At 36.0% G+C, this 20,332-nt stretch overlaps 1 protein-coding gene across 2 annotated transcripts; it reads left to right on the forward strand.

Annotated features, from left to right (window-relative positions):
- The first annotated feature begins 250 nt into the window (after positions 1–250).
- Positions 251–16,324, forward strand: CstF64 (cleavage stimulation factor subunit 2 CstF64). 2 transcript variants are annotated; one of them, XM_071597652.1, is made up of 11 exons: positions 251–411; positions 494–572; positions 652–821; positions 1,270–1,415; positions 4,311–4,418; positions 6,828–7,080; positions 8,359–8,521; positions 11,318–11,344; positions 12,558–12,676; positions 14,301–14,404; positions 15,460–16,324. In XM_071597652.1, exons 1-11 carry the CDS (start codon positions 366–368, stop codon positions 15,577–15,579), a joined length of 1,335 nt encoding a protein of 444 aa, XP_071453753.1. In that variant the 5' UTR covers positions 251–365; the 3' UTR covers positions 15,580–16,324. The 2 variants fall into 2 exon arrangements, with proteins under 2 accessions (XP_071453753.1, XP_071453754.1); XM_071597653.1 differs by lacking the exon at positions 11,318–11,344.
- The last annotated feature ends 4,008 nt before the right edge of the window (positions 16,325–20,332 follow it).

Below are 20,332 nucleotides of genomic sequence, written 5' to 3' on the forward strand. Positions count from 1 at the left end.
TCCCTAATTCCCAGTGCTGTTCAAAACATAGTGTGAGCAAATTTTTATGTGATTGGAAAATTTCTACAAATGAAATATGCATAATTTCTGCGTTGTATTTATTTTTCATGCAAAGCTATCGTTAGTAGTCCTACAACGCTAACCAAGGTTCGTCTATTCATTCTGCCGCAACGGTCTCAATCAAATGAGCGCCAATAAAAATCTAGCCTCAACTGTTTTTCATCTTGTTTACGTGAGTAAGGTGCTGGGTGTCCTGTGGAGCGGTGTTTAGGCGAATTGTGTTTGCTGTTGATAACTTTATTACGTGACGCTTATAATAGTTTATCTGTGTTAATTAGTAATTTCAGTGATTGTATACATTCAACATGGCAGACCAGTCGTTAATGGACAAGTCATTAAGATCAGTATTTGGTAATTATGGAATTGATTCTTAAAGTTTGCACGTGAGTGAAAACACTTGCAAATTAGTCTAATTTGGTTTACCCTTTAACAGTGGGAAACATTCCGTATGAAGCTACCGAAGAAAAGTTAAAAGAAATCTTCAGCGAAGTTGGTCCTGTTCTTTCTTTTAAGTAAGTACAACCCATTAGGTACCCTATTTTTAACGGGAAATACCGCGCGGAGCTAATTAGTGATTTCATTTTTTTCCAGACTCGTCTACGACAGAGAGACTGGGAAGCCCAAGGGCTATGGGTTTTGTGAATACAAAGACCAAGAAACTGCATTAAGTGCGATGCGTAATCTAAATGGCTACGAGATAGGAGGAAGGACATTGAGAGTGGATAATGCCTGTACAGAGAAATCGAGAATGGAAATGCAAAGTGAGAAAATCGCTGAAATTGTATTGTTGTGCGACTTTGGAGTCTTAGGAGAATATTCTTGCCCCCCATTATATTCAGAATGTAGTCCTCTAACATTGTTTGAGGGACAATTGGTATTTAAATTTATCAAATATTTCCAAGAAAAATAATTTAAAAAAATTAAAATATATTTAAAGTCTTCTGCTGGACGTATTTTATATTTTAAGTGTAAATGCCCCTTGATTCAAATATGCGTGTTAAATACGTCTGATTATTTGTATTTTTCCAGCTCTTAAAACCCCCCTGATTGCAATAGTTTTTGACATTAGTCAAAAATTTCAAAGCACCTAATTTAAAGTAAATTTTTCTTTTCTCCTAAAATATCCTATTGTATTCGGGTTTATTTTTATGCTGAAGAAAAGAGCTTTTCTGTGGAGTAAGCTTTAGAGAAACATTTTTTCCGTTTAAGGCCTGTTGCAGGGGCCAGTGGTGGAGAATCCATATGGTGATCCAGTCGCCCCTGAGAAAGCGCCAGAGGCCATAAGCAAAGCTGTTGCCTCCCTTCCTCCAGAACAAATGTATGAACTTATGAAGCAAATGAGGTTGTGTATACAGGTGAGAGATAATGAATAATGGACTTTAAAACCCTTCTAATTGAGTATTGGTAAAACAACTTCTAATGAAAGCTTAGATGGCTTGTTCAATTTAATTAAGTTTTGTTGGAGTATCGTGGATACAGTCCACAATATCCCAGCTGTAAAGAGTCCCTGATAACTAAGCACTGTACTATTCTTGTGCGCTGGAACCTTCTACTACCAGTGCATTATGCAGTTCAATGCTGCACCCAAACATTTATAATAATGATATAGAAATACATACGGTAAACCCTTACTAATCTAAGCTATTGGCCAGTGGTAGCCAGGATCCAGCAAAATTCGGATTACAGAGGGATTTGACAAATAAAAAAAAATATTTATTTAATGACTTATTTGGGGCAAGATTGCGACTTAACAGTCCCTTCTTTCACTTAAAACCTCAATATTAAATTAAAGAAAATTACACATGTAGCCCCACTAAGTATTTTTGTGTTCACTCAATTGCCGATGACTTAAAAATGGCTCTGCTGAATGGGGAGCCTCAAGTGTAAACACATCTAATGTGAAGGTGAAAAAATCCTATTTCAATATAATACATTCTGAATGGCTTAAGAAAATAGCTAGGTTAGAAATTCTTAGAAAACTTCAATCAACTAAGATAATGTGCTTTTAGCTACTTTTTCAGTGATATTATCTCAATTATTTGATGTATTTACATACAACAAGTGAATCAATGTGGTTTTTATTTAATAAATGTGTTCAACCTAGAAAATTGTACCGGATTTCTTGTATAAATCTAGTAGTAGTGATGCAAAGCTCATTCAACCCTGTTCTCAGGCAAACTTAAGTTATACCACCTGCAGAAGAAACATATTTGCTAATGACTAACGTATTATGTTGAAATATTTAAACATATGATAGCTCACGGTTTTCCATGTACAAATATGATATGGTAAATGGCAATTGCATTTCATTGAATTTAATTTACTGCAGCAGGATTCTACATACCAGAGAAAGTTAACTGCTGTTGACCAATGAATGTAGGTGTGAAAGCTTTTGTTTTAGTCTAGTGATCATTTTGGTAGGAATAATTAATTAAAATTTTCATCATGTAATGAGTTAAAATTTCATTTAGGATCAATGAAATCATGTTAAGATTATCTTACTGAATTTGTTTTGCTAAATGTCTGTTTTATAGAAATTTAAAAGCTAGTTATTTTTGTCACTTTTTGTGTATGAATTCTGCCCAACCCTAATTATGCTGAAAATTATTGGGGCCAATTAGATCGTATGAAATGATTAAAGAATTATTCCCAAGGAAAATTAAACAGGCCGAAGAAAATTCTATTAAATTTAAACCACACTAGGAAAGATTTCATTATTAAGGTAGAGACAGATACGTATGGAATTTATAACTTTCATCATTGGTATATGATGCATTAAACTGCAGAGATGCATAGGAAGAAGAGGGTAATGTTTTGAATTTTGGAATGCTCATAATCAGTCTACTTCAGCGATTTGCTGTAATCTCAAATGAATGGACAAATTTAAGGAGACATAAATGCTTCAAAGGGAGTCACAAGACTATCTATACCAGGGTAACATATTCTCAATGATGTTGAAAGATTGCTTCTCATATGGATAAACGATAAGCAATTGCAATGTGATCCTATTAATGAGAATATCACTTTCAAGAAGGCAAAAGTGATTTTCGCTGACCTCATAAAGAAGATGCCTGGATCATCAATGGCCAAACAAGTATTTTAGGGAAGCCCAGCGTGTTTTGAGAAGTTTAAGAGAAGAACCGTTTGCCATGGTTAGGTTAGGCATTGTGTGATGCATGGTGAAGAAGCAAGCTCCCAATCATATACAGCAGAGAACTTCATTGGTGGCTTCGAGAAGCTCATAGATTGTGAGGGTTACCTGCTGCAACAATATTTATGTTGACGAGACTGGTCTCTCCTGAAAGAAGATGCAAAAAGCAGACCTATATCTGTGCCCATAAAAACAGAAGCAAATGCATTGCCCGGCCACAAACCAATGAAAGACTGTCTCAAAATGCTTTTTTTTGGCAATGCAGACTGTAATTTGAAAATTAAACTCCTGCTTGTTTACTATTCAGAAACTCCAAAAACCATAGATGGAGTGTAAAGTTCAGGAGAGCAGGCTGATTGCGATATGGAGGAGATAGGAAACTGTTGCATCGTACCATGTGTATAAAGCGTTGCCTAATTGAAGCAATGGCTATGTGCTCTAGAAATTTATTAAATGATAATGCTGAGTTTTGTTTTTACGGCATTGAAGTATTGGTGAAAAGAAATGTCTCTAGACAGCTTTCTAGTAAAAAGGAATTGGGTACAAATCATAAATAATAAAGTAATATTTAGGTTATTTTTGTTTTTAATTTTCATTCCTTGTTAGAATTAAAGGTAGACCACGATCTTAAACAATGTATATATAATTTTCTTTGAATAAACCTTGTACGCAATTTTTTTTCAGCATGGCACGCATAATCGTATTTTACATTAGTGTGTATGGGAAAATTGTTTCTATAAACAGTGTTTCGCTTTACAAGGAATATCCAGAAACGATTTATGCTCCTTATACGAGGTTCCACTGTAATCAATGAGCTCTGAAGTAGGTATCCTGGTCAAGGCGAATGATTTTTACCTCCTGAAATTGTTGCATTCTAATGCACATGTAGCGGATGACTCTGTTAAGTTACTGTTGCAGCATCTCCCACAGTTTCTTGGAATTTATTACATTGGCATTTACCTTGAATAAATCTTTCTCAAGAGTGAATGGTTGCTGATCAATATTAACTTTATACCATCAATGATCAGGAAATGACAGCATCCAGCCCTGGCTATTCCAGATGAAATAATACTGAGTAATTATGTTTGCTCTTTTGTAGAATAACCCAACGGAGGCACATCAGATGCTACTTCAAAACCCACAATTGACCTATGCCCTCCTACAAGCACTGGTTGTGATGAAAGTTCTTGATCCTCACACTGCTGTGGTAAGTAATTTTGTGTATGGAGGTGTTTATTTTTTAAGTTCTGAGATTTTACACAGTTATATATATTCATTCATTTATATATTGATCATATACTAGTGCAAAATAAGGATACATAATTTTTTGCTTCAGTCTTGGAAAAATAATTATTCATGAATATATTATTATTATTATAGATAATAGATTTAAATTAAGGCTCATTTCTGATAAAAATATAATATGATAAATATCCAAGGCATTTTTATAATCATGCATAATTTGAGTTCAGTTGGTTTTAATTCCCTATGGAGGACTGAATAAAGGATTACGGAAAGGAAATGCCTAATTAAGTACAAAAATATCTAAATATAGTAATGCCCCATTAACTTATTCTGAATAATTCAAAATTTCATGCAATTTGCATCTAAGAGCAGTTCCTGACCAAAAGCATAGGACTAATTATACTTTATGTGTTGTATTACATCTACAATGAAATTCCAAGCAATAATCTAGACCCTTGCTTGTAAACATATTGTATTTCAAACTATTTTCTTGGGACACTGTCTTAAGTAATAGCACGTTAAAAGTTTCCTAACGTCCAGTATTGTTTGTGCTTTCTGCTTGTGTCAAAAAACTGCATAGCATGGCACTACATCTATCTGACAGTGAATGGTAAAATGTATTTCTCCTTGTTAGAAGAGGGATAGGGGAAATGTATTGTGCATATCCGAGAAAACAGTGAATGCTACGCATAATTTGAACACCTCATACTCACGGTAATTTTTGGGTGTGATACTCTTTTAGGTCTTGTGCTCACTACTCATTTTATGAAAAAGTATATCATTTGAACAAACTTTCTGTATCCTAAGTAGGATTCCATTCTGTCCATCATAGTTCTAAATGAACTATGATGGACTATGTTGAACTAACTAACTGACTGGCTAAATATGGAAGTATTATTTGGGGAGGGATTTCAATGGCCAATGATAGTGAACTGGAGAAGAAAAGAGATGAGAGAGGATTAAACAGGGAAATGGTGACTCATGGGGCTCAATTTCTGGCTTGAAAATCCTTCTACGAATGGTGCTTGCATGACCAGTTGAATGTTTGTGGCACTTGCAGTGTCCAAATGGTACAAGTTAATGAGTTATCACTGGGGTAGGGATGTAGTGTGATGAAAGGCAAGGGTAGTTAGTTAGGGATGAAACATATTTAAGGAGGGGAAGGTGAAAGTAAAAGAGGGAGATGCAAGCTGTTATAAAGGCAAGGCCATCTTCCTCCGGAAAATTGATTACTGAATGATCACATAAGAGATTGATGGGAAGTAAGGCAGAATGGGAAAGGAAAAGGATTAAGGTAGGGGAAGGGGGTACGGGTAAGTAAGGGTAGGTTCAAATCTGTTTAGATTGATTGGAAGGGGTAAGGAAAAAATGGAGCCGAGGTTTCAATGTAAACTCCTTAAATTCGCTGATGAATGTATTTATAGGGGTCAATGAGATGGTCTGAGAGGCTCTTTAAGAGTTGCAAGGTTGTGAGAAACATTGAGTAGTTGGTATCTATTAAATATTTGGCAATGCTGGATAGTTCCAGTCTTTTGTATCTAAAATGTGCTTAGTGTTCTTTAATCTGATTCAGATTAGGTAATTAGTTTGTGTTGTTAATGTTTTGTTGCAACGGGATGGCAATAAGTTTGGTAGATGCCAGATATCTGAAGTGGTACGGGTGGGGGAGGGTACCATCTTTGACTCCGGGAATCTGGTGTTTTAATTTGGATTTGTTCAAGAAAGAAATTGATGTTATATTTTTTAAATAAAAGGAAAGCCATAGGTTAAAGATTGTAAAAAGAGATTTAATGTACTTTTTGTCAGAATTTGGAGAAGGGTTAGCAATAGATTTGATTAGGTTTTTAAGAATTTGATGTATTCACTTGGTGTTGTTACCTAAAGTGATGGGTATTTTTTTGATGCATTTTTATTCCTCTTGTCATATAGTACTTCATTTCTACACATAAAGAGATGTTTCAGTGTAATGAATTGAAGTTTCTAACATTCCTGGTCAACTTGCATAGTATTTTAAATGGAAAGATAAAACACTGTTGTGGTTCCACTGTCCAAAAATGGAATCATAAGAAATGAGTTTTCAAATTCATTTATCTCAGTCATTTCGACTTTGAACTGAAGTTTGACTCTAATAAAATGCAATACCTTTGATGGTGGTAATATGGTATAAGTGCATTCATCAAATTTCATATGAGTGATGAGTCTTTCTTTATATCTTCGTAGATTATTTTTTCTTTTCCGTAATTTTTCTTTTTTACGGTTGGTGACCTAACACCCCTCGCCACACGCCCTTGCGGCGGCTTGCGGGGTATTATGTAGATGTAGATGTAGATCTGAGAGTCTATCCTAAGTAAAAAAATGTTAATATTTCCAGAGCATGCTGCACAAGGCCCCACCCGCACAAACTGCTCTGTACCTTCCTCCAGAGAAGACCACAGTGGGTGCTGTAAGCACAAGTGTACCAATACCCACTACAATAGCACCTGTTCCAGCACCAGTACCCCTTCCAGTGCGGGCTCCAACTGCTGTCCCACCACCCCCAAGGCCAGCTGTTGGGATTCTGCCAGTTAGCCTTACAGCACCTGCAGTTCCTCCAGTGCCCGCACCAGCTAGGATACCAACAGCTGGTAATTGAGTTCTTTGTATTGTAATATATTTGTTTTCTTACAATTATTATTAGCAGTAGTTGGCCAGGTTGCTCTTTTGGTTTTTCAATGCACATTTTAGTTTCGTGCTCTATGTGTACAGTGGAACCTCGTAATACAGGCCACAATCTTTCTCGTTAAGGGAAACACACATTTAGTGAAACAACTTTTTGCACATAAATTAATATAAAATACAATAATGTGTTCCATGCAGAAAAAAATAAATATGCACAAGTTTTATTCAAAGAATGTTGTGTGTATATTTTTGAGGAATTTGGGTCATGTTCACATTTTCTTCTGTCATGGAGTGAAGCAACTGGGATTGTGTATTCGATTAGTAAAAGCAAAAAAAGGAATCAAAATAAATCGTTAATTAATATTCTTGTTAATGGTGCTGCACTGAAATTGCTTTTTGTTAATGCATATGAGAAGCAACCTTTCAGCATCGTTGAGAATACGCAACTGTTGCGTAGATGCTCGTGGCGCTCTATTTGAAGCCTCTAGTCTTGTCCATGTTCTTGAAGAAAAGACCAGTTGTTGATGTCAAATGAATGTTAATGTGTATTCTAGATCAGCCAGCCTCACACCGTGATGGTGATTTTCAGTGATTTTACTTATCACTTCAACTATTATTTTTATTCTCTTATGACTTTTTCTTCAAGGCCAATTTTAAAACTAAGCACAAAGTATTGTTAAACTTTGTACAAAAAAATCACTAATAATATGTTTGAATATAAGTTTGGAAGAATTTGTGATCAATAGAGATGCTAAGTTACTAGCGGAACAAATGTTAGAGACTAACTGCAGTAGCAGACGCACAATAAATATGGAAATTCCCCTCTCCTTGTCACTCATGATGCGGTGAGTCACTTGTTAATTGAGTCGTTTTCAGGAACAATATTTTTGCTCGCAGCATTGTTCGCTGTGTGAGGTGTTCACTAAACGAGGTTCCACTGTATATCATTGGTGATGCAGGGCATCATTTCAGTCCTGAGTGCCTCAATCAATATTTTCATGAAAGGTTTACTAGCCTCATGTTCAAACTTTACAGAAACAAGAATAGAATAGAACAATTCTTACATTGCTTTTTCAGCTACATGTTGCAATCTATGTCACTTGTAGCTGAATATTCCAGCCTCTTCTATTTTACTTTGGGATATGTAACAATATGTAAACACAGTTTCTCAGTGACTTCATTAAGCAAAATAATAGTCAACGTTACAAATAAATTGTGTTTTAATTATTCCTTCTAATTTTTAGTGGCCCAAGATCTTGATTTAAGACAAATGGATCCGAGGGCCATGATTATGGACCAAGACCTCAGGGCTTTGCACCCAGTTGTCGCCAGCCCCATACCAGTGGCACCACCCCTGCCGCCTGTAGGCATTAGAGATCCAAGAGAAAGGGAAATTCTAACTGATCAGTAAGTTTGTTAATTTTTTTTAGCTGTTTCTCATTATTTGATGGATATACTTTGACTGAATTTTAAAATATATTTTTCTGGGTGTGCATGTTTAGTAGAAGAAAGTGAATTCCAACATTGTTCATACATCGCTGATCTGTGAATGTGATGAAGTCTATGTTTTAGTCCTTCTGCATTATTCATGATGATTTCATTGAATATGAAGTTTTTAAAATAATTATCCTCTTCTGCAAAGGAGTTTTGGAGTCAAAATTAAGCAGTTTTGGAACATACTTTGCTGACACACATCTCATGTCTGAAACATCTGAAAAAAGTACATGGCATGAGCCTGCTCCTATGCCAACATCCTCAGAAACTTTTCTAATAATGATTAGATGATTTTTCATGACAATTTTCTTCACTGCTTCAATGTTTTCATCTGTTGTTGACGTGCTGGGCCGTCTAGATGAAGGTTCGTCATAGGCATCTTCTTGGCCATTTTGGAAGAGCTTGTACCACAAATGGACAATTTTTTACTCAGAGCAGACAGACCATATGCCACTGTCAATATTTCAAGTGTTTTGGAGCACTTTATTTTTTACACAAAATTTGATGCAAATTCTTTGATCCATTTTATTTTGATAGCAGAAAATCGCCGAGCACACCAAAACACATCTAGCATTTGCATCTGTCAATAACAAGCTAAATATGCTATATTGTTGAAACTCTAAGCAAATGTTTGGGACATATGTACCAACACAACAAAACAAAAAAACCGAAAATCAAAGGTGTGTTGCCCGCAAAATTTGAAAAGTCACCTTACTTTTTGAGCACACCTCATACTTTCCCATAATTTTTTTCCTCGCATTGGTTACCACTGTGAATTCCATATTCTCCTATAAGACAAGTAAATACATTGCTTTGCTATGCAACAAATAGTCTATGAACTATGTACGCTGCATTGTTTCATTCGATAAATTTACGATGAATCTGTACCATTGATTCTTTTTTAAAAAAGTCTTTCACCTATCATTTGTTTCTTCCAGATTGGTTTAGCTTTCTGTGAAAAATAGTTTGCTATTCCCTTTATGATAGTTATGGTACTTGTAAATCTACAATTCTGCCCTTGTAAAATGGTTGAAAAACAGAAAAAATATAATGAAAGATCTGGTGCTTTCCCGGCGTATTAGTTGGGTGAATTCTTCTCGGGTCTTCCACCGGGTCAATGGCTCCATAGCTGCCGACGTTTCGATTCCTGACTCGGTCATCGTCATCAGGGCTGATTGCCGTTCCGCCAAAAAGTTTCAAATATATTCATATTTAAAATATTTGAAACTTTTTGGCAGAACGGCAATCAGCCCTGATGACGATGACCGAGTCGGGAATCAAAACGTCAGCAGCTATGGAGCCATTGACCCGGTGGAAGACCCGAGAAGAATTCACCCAAGAAAAAATATACTTTCCATTGCTAAAACAACTCTAATTAATTATACAGAATGTGGAGAGTGATAAAGTGGAGTTCCCATATATATTCATTTATATCCCAATCATATTTGCTGTGAATTTTGATCATCCATGTTTTTCTATTATCTGTGCCACATTGTGCATCCATAGCACAGATAATCGAGAGTTTGTCCATAGTATACAATATTCCAAAATGCTTTTTTGCTGGCACTAGAATTATCCATTTAATATAGAAATGTGAAACCATGTCTCCATTACTACATGAATTTTTTCAAATTTAAATATAGAGGTTGTGGTTGTTATATCCTATTATTGATGCATAATTTTCTGGCAAAACTTAATTTAGGCATTGTATTGCTTCATCACCTAATATTAAGAAAGACTTCCGTAGGTGGTGATGCAATTTAGTGATAAGTGTAAGGGAGAAAATTTGTTCCTTGTTTCAATGGCTGTCAATTTAGAAGTTAGGCATGGAGAAATACTACATGGGGATATCTTTCTCGAGTCTTGGCCAATGACCCATTTTAATTCCTGATGATATACTGAAATTGGGTCTTCTCTATACATGCTTTTAGTTAATCTAAAAATACCTGGTATACTTCTGGTACCTGGTACTCCTTTGAAAATCCAAATCAAATCATTTGGCGATAAAAAAATTCTCTCCCATCAAGGCAATGCACAACTATGCAGTTTTGATGGAGAAAATAATGGCATTTTTGGTCAGATTATTATAACATCCACTGTGTTCACCAGATGTTGCCCCTAGTGACTTTTAATATTCCAGGCTTGAAAAGATGTCACAGTGGAAAAAAGATTCACATTGAACGAGGAGGCCATTACCAACATAATGTCTATTTTGGAGAGCTTCTGAAATCCTACTTTTTTGATGGCTTAAAAAGTTAGAGAAACACAAGGACAAGTGTATTGAGCTGAAATTAGATTATTTTGAAAAATGAAAAAAGAATACCCAAAATCTATTTTTCTACTGATTTTGCTAATACATAGTTTCGTTATAGCATTACTCTGAATCTCAAGCTGCTATATCTTAAGAGTGTTTGTGGTTTAATTGCACTTAATCATGCAGAAAAATTCATATCTGGCTCAATTTTTGTAAATTATTAGTTTTTATTAAATTAATTAGTACACTATTGTTATTTGATTCATTAGGATGTATGACTTTGTGAATCCATCGTTTAAAATTAATTAAAAAGTAGTTAATAATGCTCAATATGATCATGTTTAAGTGTAGAATAGTTAGGGTGTATAAAATATGACATTAAATCCAAGAGATTACTTAGAGTATCTGTTTATTAATTGGCCAATTATACACTGTTTCTTCCTTTTCACGTACAGAATTCAGCATTTGGAAAGTGCTGATAGGTGAGTCCTGGATGTAATTATCTGATGATTGCTTGTATATATTGCTTGTTTATAGGCCTGTTTTAATATCTAAGAATGTGTATAGTTTTTTTTCTCGTTCATTTATCAATAGTTTCTTGTTTTGGTGGAAGCTCTTTACTTCCCATTTTCCTATTTTATTGCCTTGGTACTCCTAGAGTTTAAAATAATGAAGAAAACTATGCTTGTATAATGTAAATGTAAAACAAACATACCTAAGGCCATGAAACAATGGCAAAATAAAATAGTCAAGGCCATAAACTTGATTGGCTCTGGGTTTGTTGAAGGGGGTAGGTAAAAATAAGCTGGTGACAAGTAAGAGGAAAATTGAAAATCACGCACTCGATCACTCAGGTCTGTTTGAGAAACAGTGACCCATGTGTACCTCAATCACACACAATTAATGCAAACATAAATAAAAGGAAACAGACTCACAACCACTCGATCACAAGGTTGTTTTGATTAGCAATGGCTCTCATGAATTGCATTCTTACAAACACTCAGGGTTTGCAAGGATTTTTCCTATATCCATCAGTATCATGCAGGAATGAAATATTCACAAAGAAAGGACAAGCCCTCAGTCACTCAAATCACTCGGGTGTGTTTGGAAATAGTAACCTTTGTGAATCCCGCTTGCTCACACACTTGAGGGTTGCAAGGGTTTCTCCGATGCCAGGCACCTGCAAGTCACACTAAGGAAGGTGGTATTTGGCGGAAATAGGTAAACGCAAGGGGAAACCTGACACTAGTAGTTTTGCCTGCCAAGCAGGCCTCTTCAGAGAAGAATTCTTAAAAGTTTACTGTCTTGGCTATTTTGTTTTTCCCGCTATACTTGTGCTCATAATGTTTAAATTGATTTTCCATCCATTAATTACCTACTTTCTAAAAACATTTCCACACATGTATATCTCTAAAGCATTGTTTTTCTTGCCCTTTCAGTGATAGTCATTATGTAGGTTTATGATTTAAATATGTATTGGTGGTTTTTCTTTTGAATAATAGTACTTTGTTTGATATTTTATCGTTCTTTTTATCAAAATTAGTATTATTTAGTAGATTATTCATAGTTACACAAGGATGTGTGCACATGATTGAAAAAGCCGCAACCATTTTCTTCTTACTCGAACTACTTTTAATGTAAGTTTTTATATCCTCTTGTTTGTGTTCAAATTTAACAAAAAAATTATTATTCTAGTTTTCCACGAGATCCACGAAATGCAGCAGCTATTGCACCAGATAGATTTCCTGTCAGGGATCCAAGACCGCAAGCTTCTCCCGCTTATGTGGAGCAAAGATCTGATCCACGCAGTAAAGGTTTGTTCTTTCGATCTATTTGTTCAAGTTGGTAAACAATGTTAAATTTGGGAATTAAGTTTCGAGTTAAAACCATCTTCTGAGGAGGGATTAGTATTATAAATAGCCCCATGCACTAATATTAGGAAACATATCTTGTGTAATATCAAGTAGTGTGGTACATATTCTCCTTGTTAATTAAGTTTAAATAAACTTCAGTTAAATATTGATTTTGACAAGGGAATAATAATAATGGATTAATTGTTAATGTAAGATATGTAAATGCATAATTAAGACCATAAAAAAGTCAGTATACAATATAACTGTTCATATACAATTAGTTAAAAGAATCTAATATTTATTACGAGCTCATAAATTCAACAACTGTAAGAGCAATTATCCTGTAAAGACTTTTTCCATTTTCATTTTAAACTAACTAGCCTGTTCTCATCTTAAATAGGACTATGAAGGTAAACTGCTTAATATTATACAATACATGCAATCTTTACAATACCCATTACTCTTCAAAGTAATATTTTTAGGTGTTGCAGTTAAATCCTGCATATTCTAGGATGATAATTATGTAGATCTTTGTTGATGATCAGATTTAATTTAGGTTTATATTCCTAGAGGTACATGATGGCATGACACGCAAAGATGACATATTTGTTAATTTAATCATTCGTCTGATTAACTAGCAGTGAGGTGCTACTGATGATATGGTCTCTGATCGATTTTTTTTGTGCAAGATGAGAAAGAACAAATTGAGGGAAGGAAGTGGTGATTCAAATGTTATAAATACAATGTGTACATTTGTGAAATTTTTATTCCCTTCCTACCACCATGTTTTTTAAACAAACGTCAGCAATATATTAGAAAGTGGAAAAGGAAGTTCCGCTCAATTGAACAAAAAAATTATAATTATCCACAAAATTGTTTTAATAATGTATGGTCAGTAGAATACAGTGATATATTCACATATCCTCAGCATGTAAGCAGTTTAATATAGAGACAGATTGTAATTTAATTCATGATAACAAGCTGCAGATTTCCTTTACATTTTCAATGTTGAAAATGTATAAAATAGTTCATTTTTAGTTACAAAATGGTAGGAGCTATGCAACATTAAAACTGTATTACTCTGGTAACTTTTTTTAAGAGCAAAGTATTTTACATATTTTGAAAGCTTCATAAATGTAGTAAAAACTTAGCCTCAAATTAAATTTTTTAAATTATAGTTTTCCAAATGAATTACTCCGTTGCTTTTAACATCACGTTCACTATAACTGGCTGCCAAACAAACACTAAACTACTTAGCATCTTCAAACTTGAAACATATGCTTTATAGATTGCATACTTTCTGCTACAGTGATATTTTTCAAACAACTACTGCCATTTCTAGGTCAGGCCGGGTACTTCTGGGACCATCCTCGTATATTAAAATGTAGGAGGGTCACCACTGTTACCCTCCTACAAATATAATATTCATTGCTTAAATGGGACTTCATTGCTTACTCATAAGGCGCACTTCTATACATTTTAGTCTACCTCTTTATATTAACCTGTATATTTATGTCTGTGAAAATCACTTTTGCTTTTAATTTTGTTTAATTAATCTGACTTATTTTGATTTTCATTGATGCAGCTGTGCCTCCACCTATTTCAAGAGATCCAGTCCCCCCACCAGGACCAACACGACCAATAATGCCCTCATCTATTTCAACTGGAGGAGCCACTGATCAGGAAAAGGTGAGCATCGATTGTGAAGAACATGTTCAATCTAAGTGGTATCATAATTAATAATAGGAATATTGCTGGAATAAGGAGAGGGGGATGTTAAGAATTTGTGCATGCTTTATAATATATGGAAGCATGATGAAAAATATGATATATATGTAGCAATAATAATAATACTTTATTGTTCAAAGTGGTCAAAAGACATTGAACTCATCATTATTGGGCTATCTGTGTTTACACAGAAAGATACATGATACAGGGTGTGGCGACATAACTTCCGTTTTTCAAGTCCAAAACATTTTCAAAAAAGGAAGTTATGTAGCCGCACCTTGCATAAGAAAATTAAAACAGATACGAGTAGATAATAAACAATACTGCAGGTATAGATAGCTGAAGATTCACATTTTGAGTTTCTCATCAAAGAACTCATCCACACTGTAATACAACTTTAACTGTAACAGTGCACACTTTCATTTTAAAAGTTTTGGCAGAAATAATAGATTTAATTCATTTTGTAAGTTTATCATAAATTTGGTTAGCTGGATGGTGAGGATCTTGCATAGAGCAGGTTAAGTTTGCTTTTGCTAGTTAGCGTTGTTAGTTAGTTGTTAGCGTTCTGCATTTGAAAAATGGAAGTTATGTTGCCACACCTTGTATCATGTATTTTTTTGTGTAAACACAGATAGTCCAATAATGATGGTTTTATACAATATTGCATAGAACACTAATTGTGGTTAATCTAGTAAGGTCTTGAAAGGGTTGCTTGTAGTTTAATTTCGATAGAAAATTTTAAGACTTGGTGCTTTATTTTCTTTTGTGACTCAGACTCATAAGGATGTTTATTTCAAAGAAAACTCTACCGATCAAGAACCACAGGAAGAGAAGACTTTTGTTTTGTGTGATTATTAGACTACTTGCTTCTACTTCCTGAAACTATGTATTCACTTGTTTATGTTTTCAGGATATGTAAACGAGTATGTAGAATTTTCCCCCATTAAGGAGGGGATTGTACTGTACATAACTTATGCATAATGCTCTTATGATTATTTTCTTTCTTTTAAAAACAGGCTGCCCTCATCATGCAGGTGCTAAAGCTTTCTGATGACCAAATATCAATGCTTCCTCCAGAGCAGAGGCAGAGTATCTTGGTCCTCAAGGAGCAAATAGCTAAAAGTACTCAGCGTTAATGCTTGGAGCTTTCAACTGGAATTCATGTTCAACATAGTTCTGTTATTCAGACAGTGCGATGTTCTGTGATCAGTGTGGCTTCAAATGGGATGTGTTAGCATTCCAACATAAAATGTGGGCTTGTATTGAAATGTCAGGTTTTGTACCCATATTTGAACATTAAATTTCATTTAAATTTAAAGCATGTATCCTTGCTCTTTGAAGTGATGTACAGGAAGCAATGGGCCATCGGTTGTAGGCATAGGTCTGCAAATTTTATGAGTTATAAGTTTTAATATAGGCCACTGTTGAGATTGTGATGAAATTGACTTATTCCATAATAACTATTGCAAATGGATATTTGAGCTTAAATTATTGGCTCAAGATAACTATCCTCAAGTTTAATCCTCCATGTTACTACTGCTGGACTTGTTCTTGAAGCTGTGTTTTGATTCAGTGTTTGCTGAATAAATATCTTCAAGTTGATATTCCACATTGTGTCCTCTTGTCTATATGAGCTGGTAATTTAATTAGTTTGTTTAATTTCTGCTGATGTGGGAACTTCTGACATTTTTGTGTCGATTACGGTTTGTTGGTCTTCTTTATGCAAACCTCTGCAGCACATGGTGATTTCTTCCTCCCATTATATTCCAGGTTATTATTCATGGTTCATTTAACTATGGAATTGTCTATTATTTTTATGAAGGACTTGTGTCAGTACCTGAAAAAATGTATGAAATAAAAAATATGTCATAACAATAATTTCATTAACCTCACTTACTTCTCTTTCTTCTTCTCTTTTCACTTTGTTTTTTTTCATGTACTCTATATTGAGTTGATTTCATAATACGGTATTAACTTGGGCGTTGGTCCACCTGAGAATCAATATACTACCACCATTCAGGCACGCAAACTGCCACCAATCTCACGAGTCCTATGCCTTGATAACATTTTGATGTGAAAACAACAGTCAATCTCTGTAGAATCTACTTTCTCCTTAGGTCCTTGAAGTGTGATTGAGAGGGATGTTGTATAAAATCGAAAACATTTTAAATTCACAATAAATTGAAAAAGAAAGATTCTAAATTGTTTACATATTTTTAATTTATTGTTGTAAATGTAATCATTTATATGAGGGTGGTAAAATAAGTCCTTAGAAAAAAAGTAGAAAAAACAATTTTTTTGGGCAAATGTTTTTTTTATTTTTCAACATAATCTCCTTTCAACTCAATCCATTTGTCTTCGCGTTTTTCCAATTTTTTCAGGCCGTATAAAAAGTAGGATTTTGGGAGCTCCTCAAAATAGGCATTTGTTTGATCGATTACTTCCGTTAGACATTCCGTTACCTCGTTAGACATACCTGTAAACCTCGTTCGCCAAGCCATTTCTTTAAGTCTGGAAATTAGAAATAGTCTCTAGGGGCCAAATCTGGCGAAAACGGTGGATGTTGTAATAATTGGAACTTTAATTCCATAATTTTGGCCATCGAAACTGTGCAGGTGTGCACCCGTGCATTGTCTTGATGAAAGAGAATCTTTTTCAGATGAGGACGCTTCTCCCTGATTTATTTGCTCAGCCGTTCCAATAATGACGCATAATACTCTCCTGTTATCGTTGTTCCCTTTTTCAAGTAATCAATGCAGATGATTACGAGCATCCCAAAAGACCGTGGCCATAACCTTACCGGCCGACTTGACCGTCTTCGCCTTCTTCGGAGCCCGTTCGCCTTTATAAATCCACTGTTTTGACTGTTGCTTTGTCTCTGGAGTGTAGTGGTGTATCCATGTTTCATCAACAGTTATATATCGACGCAGAAAATCATCAGGGTTGCGATGGAAAGCGCCAAAACAACCTCATAGTCGACCACAAGATTGCGTTTATTCTCTGCTGTGAGTAAACGCGGCACCCATCTTGCCGAGATTTTTTTCACGCCCAATTTTTCGTGCAAAATTGAACCTACTGTACCTTGTGATAGGCCTATGGCTTCTACTATTTCGCGAACTTTGAGTCGTCGATCACTTAAAATCATATCGTGGATTTTGTCAATCATTTCGGGGGTAGAAACTTCCACAGGGCGTCCGGATCTGCATTCATCTTTTGTGGATGTGCGACCACGTTTAAACTCATTCGTCCAATTATAAACAGTTGCAAACGCAGGAGCAGATGTGCCATGAACTTCGTCCAACTCAGCTTTGATTTCTTTCGGCGTCAACCCTTTCAAATACAAGTGTTTAATTAATGCTCAAAACTCATTTTTATCCATTTTTATAGAAAAATTAAAGTTGTTTACTTCAATCGACAACAATGAAACTATATGACGGATACAGCTGAAACTTAAACAGCTGACTAGTTAGGAGGGTTATTTAATGGAAAAAATTTATTTTAGATACTGCGAGCGCCATCTCTTGGATTTTCTAAGGACTTATCGTACCACCCTCGTACTATAGATCTATTTATAATTTGTGACACTGTACTTTTAAGGGTTAGGGATGAGGGAGTCAGGATGGAATGTTTCTCCTCGGCACTAAGTACGGAATCACTCAAATAATCACAAGTAACACTCCAGTCTACTCTGGGTGGGAATAGTTATTAGGGTGGGCAACTGACAGCTAAGGTCCTTATTAATAGGTAGGTGTAGGATGTTCAGGAGATGGAGGGGAGAAATCCAGGTTTCAGCATTATTCTATTCTAAATGATAGGTGACTGACCTTGGTGACTGTGTGGTAACATCCTTACCTGCCAATTTAGAGGTCGCCGGTTCGATTCCCGCCTGGGTGGATTTCTCCTCCTTGGGCCTGAGTGTTAGCTGTTCTTAATGCGATGCTTAAGGGCTAGGTGGAAGAAGGGACTATAAGGTCTCAATCTCGCCTGAATAAAGTCGTTGAGTAAAAAAACTCCTCTTGAATTGCTCTCAATATTGCACGCAAAAATAGATCGGGATACCAATGAGAAGTTTGATCGCCGCAGTATTCGAACTTGGGTCCTTGGGGTGGGGAGCCAGTACTCTAGATAGCGCGCCAATCTGATCCTTACTTTTCTAATCGGGGCGCCATCTAAAAGATATGTTTTATTGAAATTTGTCACAGTCAAATTTGCTGTCGGAGTTAACGAGTCGGGGATCGTGATGGTGCGGTGGCCATCGTTCTGGCTCCCCACCCAGAGGGCCCGGGTTGAAATCCCGGCGGTGTTGAATATTTTTCAGTGGTGTCTCGATCCCTATTTGAGGTGCTTCGCCGGGTTTCTCCACCCTTCATCCTTTCCTGTCCAATGGCATCCTTTTCCTAATGGCGCAAATGACCTCAGCTGTCGGTCACCTCCCCTAAGTACTACTAATACTTAACGAGTCAACGTACCATAGCAGTCATCTGACGCATGAAGATACGGATTTTTAACTTCCAGGGCTGCAGTTACTCCGTTTTACCGAGAAACCGAGCTTCTGTTTAGTACAGCTTTGCCCAATTTTACTTAAACCCTGGCGTTCCTGGAAATTCAACGTTCACTCAGTGAGTCGCTTCTGAAGTCCGCTCTCAATTACCGTCTCCGTCGCCGTTGACTACCTCTATTCACGGGGAGGGGGGGCATGAGCATTCATTCAAGGGGATCCTTTCAACATTCAGGGCTCCTCCCCCGCTATTCTCCCCCTCAAAAACTCCTCCCCCCAACCCCCATCGCAGCACTTCGGCGATTCCACAGCAGGTTCGCACCGGCGACGAAATTTACCGTGACTTGGTTATTAATTTGACATAGCCTCTTACGTGATATGTTTGCTATGTAGTTTTCAGAGGTAGATGGTTTTTTGAGCTTCAGTCGAGTTGAGATTCAATTTCTCGATAGTTGTTTAATAGCGAGTATGAAAATAAATACGAGTACCGCAAGCACTTGCGGTATCTTTATCTCGATATATCTGTATCTTGGGGATCGAGATGGTGCGGGGGCTAACGTACTGGCTTCCCACCCAGAGAGCCCGGGTTAAAATCCCGGCGGTGTTGAAATTTTTCAGATCTCGATCCCTACTTGAGGCGCTTTGTGGAGGGCACTTTGAGTGAGTACGCCGTCCGTCGGATGGGACGTTAAGCTGCGGACCCCTTGGCGCCTTTCGTAATGAGTAGGCTAATGCCGACGCCGGGTTTCTCTCCGCCCTTCATCCTTTCCTGTCCATTCCCCTATGCCCCTATGGCGCTAATGACCTCAGTTGTCGGTCGCCTCCCCTAAAAACTACTGCTACTATCTGTATCCTTATATATATATATATATATATATATATATATATATATATATATATATATATATATATATATATATATATATATATATAAAGATGTATAAAATAACACACACATATATGTATAAAATATATGTGTGTGTATATATCTTTATCTCGATCAACTACGTGGCTGTCTACAGCAAGCGACTAAATATTCGGTTGGTTAAAGTTGGTGATTTTCGAGCATTTTTTCGTGGTAATTTTTTCCCCTCTTAAAGGACCTTCCGACCATGTCTCTTAAGTTGCATCTTGCATGGATGATGTCTAATGCTGTTTAATGGAACTGCTAGACTGCAACACATATGTATGCCGAGAATCCGTTTGCAGCTGGAAGAGAATTGTTTTCTAGATCAATCGCTATTTAATTATTACAGTCGCAGGCATTCCGTAAATGAAACAATTTGATTTCAAGGAAGTAGTTTTAGGTTCCACCAGTGAAATCCATTAAAATGGCGATTTAATACATATTTACACGTAATATTGTTTCCCAAAATATTTGCAATATTAAC

This window comes from Hetaerina americana, unplaced genomic scaffold (assembly GCF_022747635.1).
Source record: "Hetaerina americana unplaced genomic scaffold, ioHetAmer1.1.p SCAF_9, whole genome shotgun sequence".
NCBI lineage: Eukaryota > Metazoa > Arthropoda > Insecta > Odonata > Calopterygidae > Hetaerina > Hetaerina americana.